At 37.6% G+C, this 15,570-nt stretch overlaps 1 protein-coding gene across 2 annotated transcripts in view; it reads right to left on the reverse strand.

Moving 5' to 3' along the window:
* USP43 (ubiquitin specific peptidase 43) overlaps window positions 1–15,570 on the reverse strand; it is a 117,019-nt gene that overhangs the window by 35,482 nt on the left and 65,967 nt on the right. For both annotated transcript variants that reach the window (XM_069073084.1, XM_069073082.1), the window contains exon 8: window positions 10,351–10,462. In XM_069073084.1, the coding sequence (XP_068929185.1) occupies window positions 10,351–10,462 (112 nt within the window). The remainder of the gene's footprint in view (window positions 1–10,350; window positions 10,463–15,570) is intronic.

Consider the following 15,570-nt stretch of genomic DNA (forward strand, 5'->3'; position numbering starts at 1 on the left):
ACACACACACACACACACACACACACACACACACACACACACACACACACTATCATACAACACTCATTAGGTCTCTAAACCTAGTACTAATTTTTAGCTTAGATAATATTGTATCATTAGCTAGATCCCAACCTCATCAAGTCCAAACTATCACAGTGTTATTATATACTTTCTAGTCTTCCTAAGCCAGATGCTGACAAGCTATTTGATATTTTTCTATTTTCCCTGCTCTGGCCAATTAGATGGCAGAATAAATACTCTGAGAATATATATACTCAAAGGGTGCAGTATAGTTCTTATGATCCAAAATTCCAAAGTCTGGTTATATTGTCTCTTCAATTCCTGATTAGTGAGATTTACCTGTGCAGCCTTAACCGGTCTATTTAAAATGGCATCATGCTGTCAGATAACAGACCCACTAAAACAAGGACTTCAATAGCAGAGGTCATGAAGGAGTGTTTTCATCTGATGCCAATAACACCATTAACAGCAATTGTTTCCAGAGTCAAAATCTCCTGGATTCAATGGGATGCAGTCCAATCTGGCTTTGTGGATAAAATTTCCATCTGCAAACTGGGTAATGGATCCCTCTCTCATAAAAAAAGTTAAAGACAAAAGACAAAGAAGTAACAATACAATTTACCTTGATCAGATAAACTAGTTTGTAAATTAGCTGTTGAATACAAAAATGAAGGAGTTCTTTAAGTTCCCTTCCATTCTTTCTGGAGCCAACAAGCTATCATTAAGCCACAGGGACAGGACACAATTGGTTTATCTCCACTGAGATGAACTTTGGGAAGGAGGTCAACTCCAAAAAACCTGACTCAGATTAACTGAGACCAAAAGCCTCACCCCTTAAACTATCCATCTAATATCTGCTACCACATTTAGGAGGAGTAGATTCATTCTCCTCATTTTATAGGGGGAGATAGAGAGTTTCCGTACTGGCTCTTTAAGGAAGGTACGGTCATTTCAGCATTTTTATTGATTTTGTTAGGGGAAGACAACACTGTTCTTGAGGTTGAAAGAGACAGAAGGTAGGAAAAAAATATTTACTGCATCTAATTTCTGCCAAGGTGCTAATTTCAACCTATCTATGATGTCCAAATCTATAATTATGTTGATGATTATTGCAAAGGCTGCTATGGGGAACACCATAGAGATTCTGAGGTAGAGGTATATATTTGCCCCCGATGTCATGGAAACCCCCTGATTTTGAATAAGAACTTAGATGGGGAGTACTCTCTTTTTTGATTATCAATTAACAAAGATGCACAATTTGCCCCCATTAAAATGTAATCTCACTCATTTGGCAACTTCACGCACAATGTCCATTATTTTGTCAAGGGTTGTCCAAGGCATCAACCACTATGGCTAAGTCATTTGTGTACTGATGAACATTAGTTTTCCTGTTATATAATTTATAGCCTAGGATTGTAATCATCAGGGTATAAATTAGTAGCTCCAAGGTTAAATTAAAAATTATGAGACTGAAAGAACAATCCTGCCTTACTCCTTGGATGTCAATGCTTGGTGAAAAGCCATCTTTACAAAGGAGAAAAGTCTTACTGTCCTGATAGTTTTTGGACAATGCTAATGGCCTTATCATGCAAGCCAGCCCACCCCAGTGCCAACTAGATTATGCTGTGTGGCACTGAGTCAAATGCATTATTCATGTCCAGCCAGATAACCCCACCTGTTTTCTTTTTGTATTTGGCATCTTCTAAGACAGAATGCAGCAAAAAATTACATTCACTGCAGCCATCAACAGGCATGAAGGCCTTCTGGCTCCTGCTGATTAAGCCATTCCTGGAAATCCGTTTATGAAGTCTTTTAGATAGGACAGAGGCATAAATCGTAGTCATGGAATTATACAAGGCTGTGCCTTCAGTTGTAAGGCCGGTTCTTATTGCCTTCCTTGCAGACTAAAATGGTGTTAGACAGTTGCCACTCCTTCGGGACATAATTATAATTCTGTATCATATTAAAAATGATTGCTAAAATATGTTTCTCTGGGTCGACCTTCTCCCAAGTCCAATATCTAATATCATTTGGTTCAGAGCCTGTGTTATTGGAGTTTTTCAAGCATATTAAAAATGATTGCTAAAATATGTTTCTCTGGGTTCACCTTCTTCCAATTCCAATATCTAATGTCCTTTGGTTCAGAGCCTGTGTTATTGCAGTTTTTCAAGCAGTCTCATAATTCAATAGGAGCGAATGGGTCCAAGAATGGATTTTCTGTATCAATGGGGATATCATGACTTAGTATTTGATCATGTAAAAATGTGAACAAAGTAGCTAACTAGGTACAAATACTTTTTAAAAATATTCATATAAAATTGTTGTTCATATTTGACAGGCTGGGCAGGCTGCATGGGTTGTTTATCTAAAAGCATGAGGGTGACTAGTCCTATGTAGCCTTTTGTAGCAGCAAGCACCCTGGAATCCCTAGGGTGGCTGCTCACACAGGTTCTTGGATCTGCTTTGTTAAAGGAAAGCAACTCAAAATGGGTTAACAAGCTTACTTTAATCAATCAGACATATATCTTTTATCTTGTTCAGGAGAAAAGGTCAGCACCCCGAACTTCAAAGTATACAGGCATAATTATCAAGACAGAAACATCAAGTAGACAGATATCCAAACTGTCCAACCATTACATCCATACCCAGTCAACATCTGGGTTTTTCAAAGGGGGGGGGGGGCGCGCTCTGGACAACGGCTTTTCAGAATAAAGATCAAATAACAGAACACTTCTCAAAGTGAGCCCCCAAAACAAAGCTACACATCAGGGCTTATATAGCCTTCTCCTGGCTCAGAAAATGTAACAACCTTATTGACTCACTGGCCAATCAAGAAGTATCTACTGAAAAACAAGCCTCCCACCCCAGGCTTCAGGTGCACTTTAGCCTAGGGGCAGGGAAGATCTTCCAAATTTGCATTCCCATTACACCTTTGCAACCACTCTGCTTCTTCCACAAGTTATTTGTCCAAAAAGCACTGCATTAATAGTTCTTCTGTACTCTCTTAATAAAATTTGATAAAACATTCTCAAAATTTTTAATCTACTCTTTGTGAAAATCAGACAGATGTGGATTGATAAAGAGTTGTTGGGTAGTACTCTACAATTTAAAATATTGTCAACGGTTTCTCCTTTCAGCATTTCTGTTGGTAAATGTGTCACCAACATCACTGTCTTCCCATTTCTTGAAAGACCTGTTCGGGGGGGACAACTTCCTTTTCACTATTATTTATAGGTTCCCCACTCCTGAACTCTATCATCACTGAGAAACTGCTTCTCTGGATTACTTTTACTTACTTCTCTAGATTACAATTTAAACCACTGGTTCCTAAGTGCTGACTTTCTGTGACTGTGGATCCTCCCAAAGTCCTGGAAGGAGGTGGAACTTGCCTTTTTAACATAAAAGGCATATGAGACATTTTCACCAGATATACCTCTTCAGCAGATACTGATATAGTTGGGATTACTGACTTAATTAATGTCAATAGATTGGACAATGGCATAGCCTTTTGTTGGTGCTTCCTGACTTCTTTGAATGGTATACAATATTACCTAGCACCCAGTATGTCAAAAAGCAAGCTTCCATCCATGATATTTTCTTAGGTATTTTGATAAATCTCCATGTCTCATAGCATGGAACTTCAGTATAGCATCCCATATCTGACATTTAAAGTTTACACCCAACAGAATATACAGTATTCCAGACTGGCATTTGCTTCATCTGATGTCATTGGTCAGAAGCCAATTTCAAGTTAAAAGTCTAAATTTAAATTTATTAAATATTAAATATTAAAACCTATCCTATATAACTCTAGCCTAAACCTAAGCCCTACTTCTTATCTATACTGACATAGCCTTCTATATCCTTACAGCTTTCCTGATCCCTAATTCTTTCCCTATCACTAACCTTTACAACAGCCTAAAACTTTTCTTAAAAACATTATCCCTATTCTTTACCCTAGTTTATTCCTGATTTTCTATCCCTATTCCTCTCCCTACTAATTCTAATCTAATTTTATATGATATATATTTATATGTATATCAGACACTCAATATGGAATGTGATCCAAATTAGGTACACAAGTTATCATGGAATAACCACATACAAATATAAAATACCTGACTGAAAAGCAAGTATTTCTGTCCTCATTTTACAGATAAGAAAACTGTGGCCCTGAGAGGTTAAGTGACTTTTCCCAGGGTCACAGTATTTGAGGTGATACCATAAAAACAAGTGTCCAGACTCCAAGCAAAGTGCTCTTTCCTCTAAGTCAATAACTGCCTCAATGACATACTCTGGGAAAAAAAAAGTTGTATGGCTCAATTTGAATTTTACCACAGATATCCTGTGTAGCAAAGATTCATCACTATCAATGAATATTTACTGAATGCCCACTCTGTATGTGCAAGGGGCTAAGGGTTTTAGTGCTATGGGAAATATAAAGATGAAGAAAACACGATTTCTGTCCCCAACTCCAAATCTTTAAGAGATAATAACCTTGGCACAAAAACAATAATAGAAAAACAGTGTGATATAATGGCGATTAAGCTGGCCACATAGCTAGGAGTACTGGGTTCAAATCCCTTTTCTGACATATACTGGCTATGTGAGCTCAGGAAAGTTATAGCCTCTCAGTGATCTATTTAGAATCATAGACTGTGGTTTTAAATCAGACATCTGCAACCTATTTGGCTGCTCTGGCCTGAGTCTCCTCATTTGTAAAACTAAGTGGATTAGGTTTACATGATCTCTGGATATTAACTAAATTCATAACTTCCCAACAAGTTTGTGGACAGCAAGTAAAGACCTATACATAGGTACAAAATGACCCATTGAGAGGTACAAACGAACAGCCTCATTATTTGTGATAATAAAAAGATGCAAACAAAATATGTACCTCCAAATTAAGCAATGGCTCACCAAATTGTGGCATATTAATATCATGTAATATTAATACATTATATGGAATGACAGATCCAAAGAATTTGGTGAAAGACAGAAAAGCTTATATGAAAAGCTGCAGGGTAAAGCAACCAGAGACAAAAAAAAATATACAATAACAATATTGTATAAAGTCAAAATTAAGAGGAGAAGGGGTGGCCAGGTGGCTCAGCGAGTAAGAGCACTGGCTCCAGTGTTGGGATGACCTGGGGATCAAATCTGGGCTCAGATACTTAGCACCACACCCAGAAATAACTGGCCGTGTAACCTTGAGCAAGTTACTTAACCCTGATTGCTTTAAAAAAAAAATTAAGAGGACATAAAACTCTGTAATCAAAAGAATTCTTAAACTTTTTTTATGGCACAGACAACATGATCAGTGGGTAAAACCTATGGATAAATCCCATCTTGGGATTTTTTTCCTTTTTTAAAAAAAATTATTCAAATGCTTTATTAACTTCTAGTTTACATCATTTCCACAAGATTTTGAGTAACAAATTTTCTCCCCATTTTTCTCCTACCCACCACCCCAAAATAATGATCCCACTGGATATCCCTTCCTCCAATCTGATCTCTCTCACATCCTTCCCCATTCCACTTCCCATTTTCCAGTAGGGCATGGTGGATCTCTCTATGCCCCAGTGCCTGTATATCTTATTTCCCAGTTACATGTAAAATAATATCAATAACAGTATATATGTGTATATACATACATATATATATGTATATATATATATTTAAACATTGGATTTTAAAACTTTGAATTCCAGATTCTTTCCCTTCCTCCCTCATCACCCACCCTTACTGGGAAGATAAGCAATTCAATATAGGTTGTACATGTGTAGCTATGCAAAACATTTCCATAGTGGATATATTGTAAGAGACTGACTATATTTCCCTCCCTCCTATCCAACCTCCCACTTGTTCTATTCTCTGCTTTGATCCTGTCCCTTTTCAAAAGTGAGTGCTTTCAGGCGGCCAGGTGGCTCAGCGAGTAAGAGCACCGGCTCCAGTGTCGGGATGACCTGGATCAAATCCGGGCTCAGATACTCAGCACCACACCCAGAAATAACTGGCCATGTAACCTTGAGCAAGTTACTTAACCCTGATTGCTAAAAAAAAAAAAAAACCTTCCCTCCCCCCCCAGCCTGCCCTCCCTTCCATCATCCCCCCTCTCATTCCCTTTCCCCCTACTCTTTTGCAAGGTGAGATAACCTATTTAGTGTGTATGTCATTCCCTCCCTAAGCCAAATTCAATGAGAATAAGGTTGACCCATTCCCTTTTGTCTTCCTGTTCTTCCCCTCCATTGTAACCATTTTCCCTTGCCTCTTTGATATGAAATAGTTTACCCCATTCTGTCTCTCCCCATCTCCTCTAGTTATATTCCTCTCTCACCTCTTAATTTCACCTTTTAAGTATCATCCTTGCCTATTAAATTGGTCCTGTGCCCTCTCTATATATGTACCTGTACACATATATACACACATTCACATATGTATTCATATGCCCATATACCCTCCTCTATAGATATGTGTGTCTATATATATAGACATACACACATATATCTATTTCTATTCCCTTCAACTATTCTCATACTGAGAAAAGTTTAACCAGCTACAATTATCATTTTTCCATGTAGGGATGTAAATAGTTCAACTTTTTTAAGTTCCTTATGATTTCTTTTCCCTGTTTACCTTATCATGCTTCTCTTACTTCTTGTATCTGAATGTCAAATTTTCTATTCATCTTTGGTCTTTTCATCAAGAATGCTTGAAAGTCCTCTATTCCACTGAATGACCATATTTTCCCCTGAAACATAATACTCAGTTTCGCTGGGTAGGTAATTCTTGGTTTTAATCCCAGCTCCTTTGACCTCCAGAATATCATATTCCAAGCCCTTTGATCCCTCAGATCGAAGCAGCCAGATCCTGTGTTATCCTGATTGTGTTTCCACAATATTAAAATTGTTTCTTCCTGGCTGCTTGTAATATTTTCTCCTTGATCTGGGAATTCCGGAACCTGGCTATAATATTCTTAGGAGTTTTTTGGGGGGGATCTTTTTCAGAAGGTGATTGGTGGATTATTTCAACCTCTATTTTGCCCTCTGGTTCTAAAACATCAGGGCATTTTTCTTTAAGAATTTCTTGAAGGATGATTTCTAGGTTCTTTTTATGATCATGGATTTCAGGTAGTCCAGTAATTTTAAAATTAACTCTCCTGGATCTATTTTCCAGGTCAGTGGTTTTCCCAATGAGATATTTCACATTGGCTTCTATTCTTTCATTTGTTTGGATCTGTTTAATAGTATCTTGATTTCTCATAAAGTCACTAGCTTCCATTTGCTCCAATTTAATTCTGAAAGAATGATTCCCTTTAGTGAGCTTTTGAGATTCTTTTTCCATCTGGCAAATTCAGCTTTTTAAGGTATTCTTCTCATTGCCTTTTTGAGCCTCTTTTGCCATCTGAGTTAGTCTATTTTTTAAGGTGTTATTTTCTTCAGTTAGGTTGTTTACTCTCATTTCACGATTTTCTTGCATCGTTCTCATTTCTCTTCCCAATTTTGCCTCCACTTCTCTTATTTGGTTTTCAAAATCCTTCTTAAGGTCCTCTATGGTCTGTAACCAGCTCATATTTTTCTTGGAAGCTTTTGGTGCAGGAGTTCTGACTTCGTTGTCTTCCTCCTGTTCCATGCTTTGATCCTTTTTGTCCCCCAAATAGGAGTGTTAAGTTGGGTTGCTCTGCTTGCTTTGCTTTTCTCGTCTGCTCATGTTGCCACTCAATTACTTGACTTTTGGGCTTTTTGCCACAGTAGGAACTCTGGAGCTTTGTCCAGACAGGGGAGCTTTGTCTCAATCGCTGGGGTTTTCTCAGTTGCCGAAGGTATTAGTTGGGAGCCCTCTCTGAAGCCTCCACATGCTCTGGCAAGCTGGTCACACACCCCAGGACCTCCACCCTAGACCGCAATCCAGATCCAATCAGGTTAAAGCAAGAGCAATTACCCCTCAGACTGGTTGCTTGGTCCCCCTACAATCTGCAGGCCTGGAGCTCTAAAGCAGCCACATGGAGGCAGCTTCGTGGCCAAGGCACCTCAGGCTCTTTTCACCCCAGGGGCAAAGGCTGACTGCACTCCTGAAATACTGGACTGCACTGACCTCTTTTTCCTTAGCATCTATGTGTTGATAATTCTGGAAACCACCACAGCTGCTGGTGATCTGAAGTCCCTCTAGCTGGCAGCTGGTCAGGCCCATCCTGAGGCTAAAACCTCAGGCTCACAAAGCCCTGCACTGCCCATTTCCTGCTGGCCTGCCGGGCTGTTCTCAGTGGGAGCTTAGCTTCTCTGTGTCATTTTGTGGGTTTTGTAGCTCCAAAGTTTCTTTAGAGTCACCTTTTACATGAATTGGAGGAGGCAGAAGCTGGAGCCCCATGGAAGTCCTGTTTCTACTCCGCCATCTTGACTCTGCCCCCATTGGGATACTTTTAAAGGAATTCAATTATATTGAAATACAGTTATCAAAACATTAGGGGGGAAAAAAGCCAAGATCCAGAATCCAGCTTGAGAAACAATGTTTTTATTATTATATTATTATAATATAATATATTATATAATATATTATTATATTATTATAATATATTATATTATATAATATATTATTATATTATTATAATATATTATATTATATAATATATTATTATATTATTATAATATACTATATTATATAATATATTATTATAATATATAAGGTATTACCATGCTATTAAAATTAAAGAGCATATTCTTCCCTTCTATTTAACAATCTTTCTTTCCTTTTTAACTTTTTCCAAGGAATATACTTTGTAAGTGTAATGGACAACCAAGAAAGCAAGACAGTGAAACCAATTATAATTTGATAGGAGTGTTTATTAACCGGCCAGTGACTGCCTCTCAGAGGGAAAGACAGCAGCGAGCTTTCTGCTAGACATAATTTTATAGAAAATGTGGTTGCTAGCAACAGAATATGTTTCTAAGGGGATGCAGTGCCATTAGTATTGTTCCTATTGAAGTGAAGCCTTAGTATTGTTCCTACTGAACGAAGCGAAGACATGATCCCTTAGCAAAGCCTTGGATACAAACATAAACAGACCTGAATCCATGGGAATCTGTGGCATATTTCTAGCAACCCAGGTGAAACGTTTCTTTACTATTGGGGCCTATTAGGTGGTTTCCAAGGAACCCAGTAGGGGTCCCCTCTAGCAGGTTTAAGGGGCACTGGTGTATGATTTCTGGTGGTCACTTCAGTAAGTGGGGGTGAGGGTGTAGTTTGAGCATCTGTTATAAAGTGTCTATGTGTCCAAACAAAATGTATTAGTAAATTTTAAAAATACTTGTGACCTAATGAGGTATACAGTGAGTGGCATACAAATATGGTAGGAAGTAAAGAAAGCTCCTGATAGTGGAGCCCATTCACAGGATAGACCAAAGTTTTGTTGCCCTTGCCGCCTTCAGAGATAGAATTTTGCATAGAACTGAGCATGGTTAAAAGACGCTAAGTTGTGCAAATTTTTTTTTTTTAAGCAATTAGGGTTAAGTAACTTGCTCAAGGTTACACGGCCAGTTATTTCTGGGTGTGGTGCTGAGTGTCTGAGCCCGGGATTCAATCTCCTGGTCGTCCCAACACTGGAACCGGTGCTCTTACTCCCTGAGCCACCTGGCTGCCTCTAAGCAATTGGGGTTAAGTAACTTGCTCAAGGTTACACGGCCAGGTGTGTCTGGGTGGGTGCTAAGTGTCTGAGCCCGGGATTCGATCTCCAGGTCTTCTCAACACTGGAGCCAGTGCTCTTACTTGCTGTGCTACCTGGCCGCCCCTAAGTTGTGCAATTTTGATTTTGTAGATAACAAATTGAGACTCTAACATCACCAAATTTATATTGTTTTCTCATGAATTCTGAGTTTATTTTCAAAAAAGGGAAACAAACTTAAGAAAAGAAATGTATGGTCCCTTAAATTTGAATATAATCGTTAATCTTAATTTTTCACAGGAAAATAAACAAGGACAGAGGTTCTAGTCCTTGTCATTTTAATTAAAATTTAATTTAAAATTTTATTCTCTTAGAATACTAATTCCATGAAAGGTTATTACTTTGCTATGGTGCTGTGCTTATACAATATAACATTAAAAATTTATCCTTTATTGATATATTTATTACTTTAATGAAAATTTGAAAAGTCTGAAATCCAACTCCTTAATAAAGGGTAAATACTACATATAGCATGAAATCTTAAGATCTCTTCCTATTTCATAAATAACAGATATTATGTTGAAAAGAAAATATGAGTGTAATCAATTAGCACATTATATCCTAATTATTCCCAATCTGGTCTGCACATTCAGAATTAGTCTGATACCAACCTGCAATGACACCTCCTGTTTCATTAAATATCGCATTTTATTGAAGACCTGTTGTTGGAGCTGGTCCCAGGATATAGCTCTGTCTTCTCTCATTAGTAAAGGTGGACCAAATCTGTAGAAAGACATAAAGAAGCTTCCTTCAATAATATAAAAACCAACCAAGTGTAGGAGAGTTCTAATTGAGTGAGTGATATTTTTCTCTCTCAAGCTCTTATCGATGAAACACTGTCTTTGAGCTATGGAGAAATACATAAGGAGAAGAGGCATATAACTAGATCTTTAAAAGGCTATATGCTTCAATGGCTCTATGATTATCTCAAAAGCTTCAGCTTGTAACTTGTACATACTTTCTCCCAAGTAAATCATCTCTTTGTCCTTCCCTAAATCCTAAAAAGAGGTCCAACCAATTACTATACTGGAGGCCTTCCTCTAGACATATTATTATTGCAAGGATACCAGTGGAACATATAATGTCCATAAGTTATCCCTCCTTTTCGTAGTACTATATGTCTCTGATGATACTGTTTACATGGTACTTTTACAACCTTCTTCATTTTATTTTTGCCCACCACTTACAACGATTCTTTGCAGGGCTCAAAATTCCATAACTTGCAACTGTAGCATCATAAGAAGAATACTATTCCACTGAGCAGCTTTTTTATGTTTTATTGAGTGCCAGATACTCTAGAAGATTATTGCTTTGAGTATAGTTTGAAATTTTGTACTGCTAGGCCCCTTCCTTCCCATTAAAAAAAATTATATCCTTTAAGATTCTGGACCTTTGTTTTCTTTAGAAACAAAGTTTTCAGTTCAGGCATAGACTACCGCAATAACATCCTATTTGGTCTCTCCAATTCATCCTCCACACATCTACCATAGTGATATTCCTAAAACAGGTCTATTTCATTACCCTCCTTAATGTACTCCAGTGGCACCCAATACCTCTAGAATGAAATGCAAGCTCCCTTCTTTTTTATTTTAAAGCCCTTCATAGCCTGGCTCCAAACTTCTTTTCTAGTTTTATTATACATTACTCCATGAACACTACACCATGTGGTCCAAGTAGTTTTCTTGATGGTCACATGTGACCATTTATTTTCCATCTCTACAACTTTTCTACAAGCTGTACCCCATTCCTGGGAATACATTCTCAACTACTGCTATTAGAAGCCCTAGTTTCCTTCAAAGCTCAGTTCAAACGCTTTCATAAAAGGCTTCTATTGATCCCTGCACTGCTAGTGCCTCATACCTAAAGTACCTTAAATTTATTTTGTATTGATTTGAATATATTATAATGCTGTCTCCCCTAATAGTAGTTAAGTTTCTTCTGAGAAGGAACTGTTTCTTTTTTGTCTCTATTCCCAGTGCCTGGAAAATAGGCATGCTATTTTGATTGATTTTTTGATTGATAGATATTTGAAAATTTGATAGATATTTGAAAATTTGTCACTCTGAAAACTGTGCCATTTGCAGTAGATTTTTTTCTATATATTACTGGTCTAGTCTAGCTTCTCTTCCCTCTTTCCTTACTTTAGTGGTCATTTCTACTTTTCATAAAGCCCATATCAAGACTGCAATATTAGAGTACAACTATGGTAGCCCTATTATCATTGATAAAGCAGTTTGTTACAGTATTATTGAAACATCTTTTCTAGGTCTGTTTCTTGATAGTTTTATACTAGGCCAAGTATAAGAAAGAAATAGTGCAAGGGAGTGCAACTGCCCTAGGCTTAAATTTTACTGGATCAAAATGACAAAAACTTACATTTACGAAGCTTTACATAAATTTATACCACACACATTTGTTGTTGTTTTGACTTAAATATTTGTGTCTGACTTTTCATGACCCTATTTGGAGTTTTCTTAGCAAAGATACTAAAGGGGTCTACCATTTCCTTCTCCAGCTCATTTTATAGACAAGGAAACTAAGGCAAAAAGGGTTGTGACTTGCCTAGGGTCATACAGCTAATAAATGTGTCAGATTTGAACTCAGGTTGATGAGTCTTTCTGATTTCAGGCCTGGTACTCTATCCACTGCACCATCGAGATGCCTTGCATTTCCATCATAGAATCACAAAATGTTAAACTTGAAAAGAACCTCTAAAATTAGCTATGTAGTTCAATTTGTCCCACCTTGCAAATGAGACAAATGGAATTTATGAACAGGAAGTGACTAGTCCAAGTTCACATACACAGTATCACCTAGCATGTGGCTTAATGTGCTAAAAATTCTCATTTTGGTGTCCCTACCTTAATTGTCATAGCAATAAATGCAATTGTATATACGTCAGAAAGAGTGGAAGGAGTAAGACACAGTACCCACATCTTATACATGGGTCCTCTCTTTATTACTCTGCCTACACTGAGAAGAGGAACAGAGATAGGTAGACACCTAAGTTAAGTTCCAGACAGGTGATTTTCTTTTTAATGTGAAAATATGTTTAATACGAATGTACATGCATAGCCTATATCAATCAGACTGCATGCTGTCCTGGGGGGAGGGAAAGGAAGAAAATTTAGAACTCAAAATCTTATAGAAGTGAATGCTGAAAATGAAAAATAGTTAACAAATTGTTTTTAAAAAGATACATGGTTACCATTCCCATTTTCAGTTTCCAGCTCCATATTGTCAACTTTCAGTGTGCTTGGTCTTGACAGACTTAGCCCTTCTCTGCAATGCAAGGACCCAAGACAACTCCAAAAGACCAATGAGGGAAAATGCTATTTACATCCAGAAAAAGAACCCTGGCGTCTGAATGCAGATTGAAGCATACTATTTTCTCTCCTTTTCTTTTGTTGTTTTGTTTCTTCTTTCTTATGGTTCTTCCCATCAATTCTAACTCTTCTTTATATCATGAATAATCCTCCTTTTTTGTCCTGCTTCTCTTCACCTTTTAGAATCCAGAGATGATGAAAGGTTAGAATCATAAGTTTTAGTTTGAGGAAAGCCAAAATGTCAACTTGTTTTGTTTTGTAGGAAAGGGTCTCTCTCCAGGTGAAGAAATCTCACCATGAGTACTCAAAGGAGTGGTTTCCTGTGAGACCTTAAGCCAGATCTGTCCCTTTTCCTTCACAGTCATCATAACTATGATGTTTGAAAGGTATAGTTTCTGTGTAATTTAATAATTTTATTAATAAGGTCAGCAGGTTATTAATAGAAGGATGGCCATCAGGCCATCTCTTAGACCAAAGACCCAGAAAGGTGATTTTGGCAGTGGGAAGATTGGCCAATTCTGCTTTTTAAGGAGTTCTTCTTTTCAAATGGATTTTTTGTGCCTCTTTTACCTTTTACCTATTCTGTTTTTTAGGGTGTTATTTTCTTCAGTATTTTCCTGTGCCTCCTTTACCAAGATGTTGACTCTTTTTTCATGATTTTCTTGCATCACTCATTTCTTTCCCCAATTTTTCTTTTACTTCTCTTATTTGACTTTTGAAATCCTGTTTTGAGCTCTTCCAGGAATTCTTTTGGGGTCTAAGACTAAGTCACATTTTTCTTTGAGGCTTTGCAGTTGTTTTGAATAGTTATCTTCTAAATTTGTGTTTTGATCTTCCCTGTCATAGTAACTTTATGTGGTCAGGTTCTTTTTCTGTTGTTTGATCATTTTTCCAGCCTACATCTCGGCTTTTAACTTTATGTTAAAGTTGGGTTCTGCACCTGGGATAGATGGGGCACTGTCCCAATATTCAGGTTTCTCATGTTGCTGCATTCAGAGCTGCATTCTGAGGAGAGAGGAGTCTATAAGTTTTCAGTTCTTTCAAGTTGGTATGATCTAAGGAGAGATGTGGTCATTGCTCTCTTAGCCTGTGCTTTGGTTTGTGAATGAACAGAAGCACTCTTTTCAATGCTGGAATTCTGTCTAGGGTCTCCATTCATGTTGGTGCTACACTTTACCCTGGGACTATGGCCTAGAACCGCATAGTCCTGCTCCCAGTAATAGCAGTGGGTCCCCTGTAATCTCCTTCTGACCAGTTGTGCAACCCACTTACAGGCTGTGGGCCAAGAACTTCAGAAGCCATAGCCACCAATTCAATCACCCCCAAGGCCTGCTACTGGCTTGCCAGGGTGTGGCCTGAACTGGCTCAGCTTGCGCTATTCTGCACTCATGTGTCACTCCTGCCATCCTTCTAAGTTGTCTTACACTGGAAAAACTGTTTCACCCCATCCTTTGGTCTATTCTGTCACTTTAGAATTCCTTTTGCTATGTTATACATTTTGGAGGCAAACGAGGTACCTTAGGGAGGCACTGCCTTTATTCTGCCATCTTGGGAACGAAATATTTCTTATGAATTCATTGTAAAGTGTAAGAAGCAGGATATTGTTTGTTAAAACAAGAGCATGGTATACTGAGTATCTTGATTGGAACTAATCCAAAAATTATGATTTAGAAAATTTTTAACATCTTCATAACTTGGTTTGTGTGGAGAGTACTGCATTCATAATCTCACTACCCTTATTATCTGAATGTTAGAGATCACTAGAAACACTGACCCCTATATTTTCTTATTATTTTCACTTTCAAAAATTTCAGATGTGGGCAGTATATGAAGTCTGGTTAATATCACCTTCACCTGTTTCACACAAATGTGAAGGGTTTACTGTCCTTGTCATTGACCATAAATTGTAAAATATTTCACACCAATTCTCCTGCACTCACATGCTTCCCAAACCATTTAAAACAACTGCAAACAATAAATTATAGGAGAGTGACTGTAGCAGGTGCCTTGGAAAGATAACAAGCACAGTGATTCATGGTTTCTAACCTTGCAATTCAGAGTGATTTTTTTGATGCCACACCAATTCTGGACTTGTATCAAAGGATTTCTTCAACAGAACACATAAAATCTGCATCACAGATTTAATGCATTAGAGTGCAGTAAAATGAAGCTTGTTTTTTACGCTAAACTTGTATATCAAATGTTAATCAGAATTCTTCTTTTCTAAGGTAATCTCTCTAGAGTGAGAAAGAAGTGCTATCCTGAGCAAGTACATATTATGCAATGGAATCAATAAATGCAGATAGTAACAGTGTATCTTAAATATTGATATTTCTCCTTTATACATCTGAATATCTTACTTCTCATGACTGTAAATCGGAAGAAGCAATTTTTTCTTTTTTCTTCAAATACTTTACGACAGCTCTTATGCCCCCCTAATTCCCAAGGCTTCTTTTTCCTAAGTTAGTATTTCCAGTTCAAAATTTTCCACCATACTGATTGCCC

Source organism: Petaurus breviceps, unplaced genomic scaffold, assembly GCF_028583685.1.
Source record: "Petaurus breviceps papuanus isolate PSGF00001 unplaced genomic scaffold, PetGlider_PUasm1.0 90865, whole genome shotgun sequence".
Classification (NCBI taxonomy): domain Eukaryota; kingdom Metazoa; phylum Chordata; class Mammalia; order Diprotodontia; family Petauridae; genus Petaurus; species Petaurus breviceps.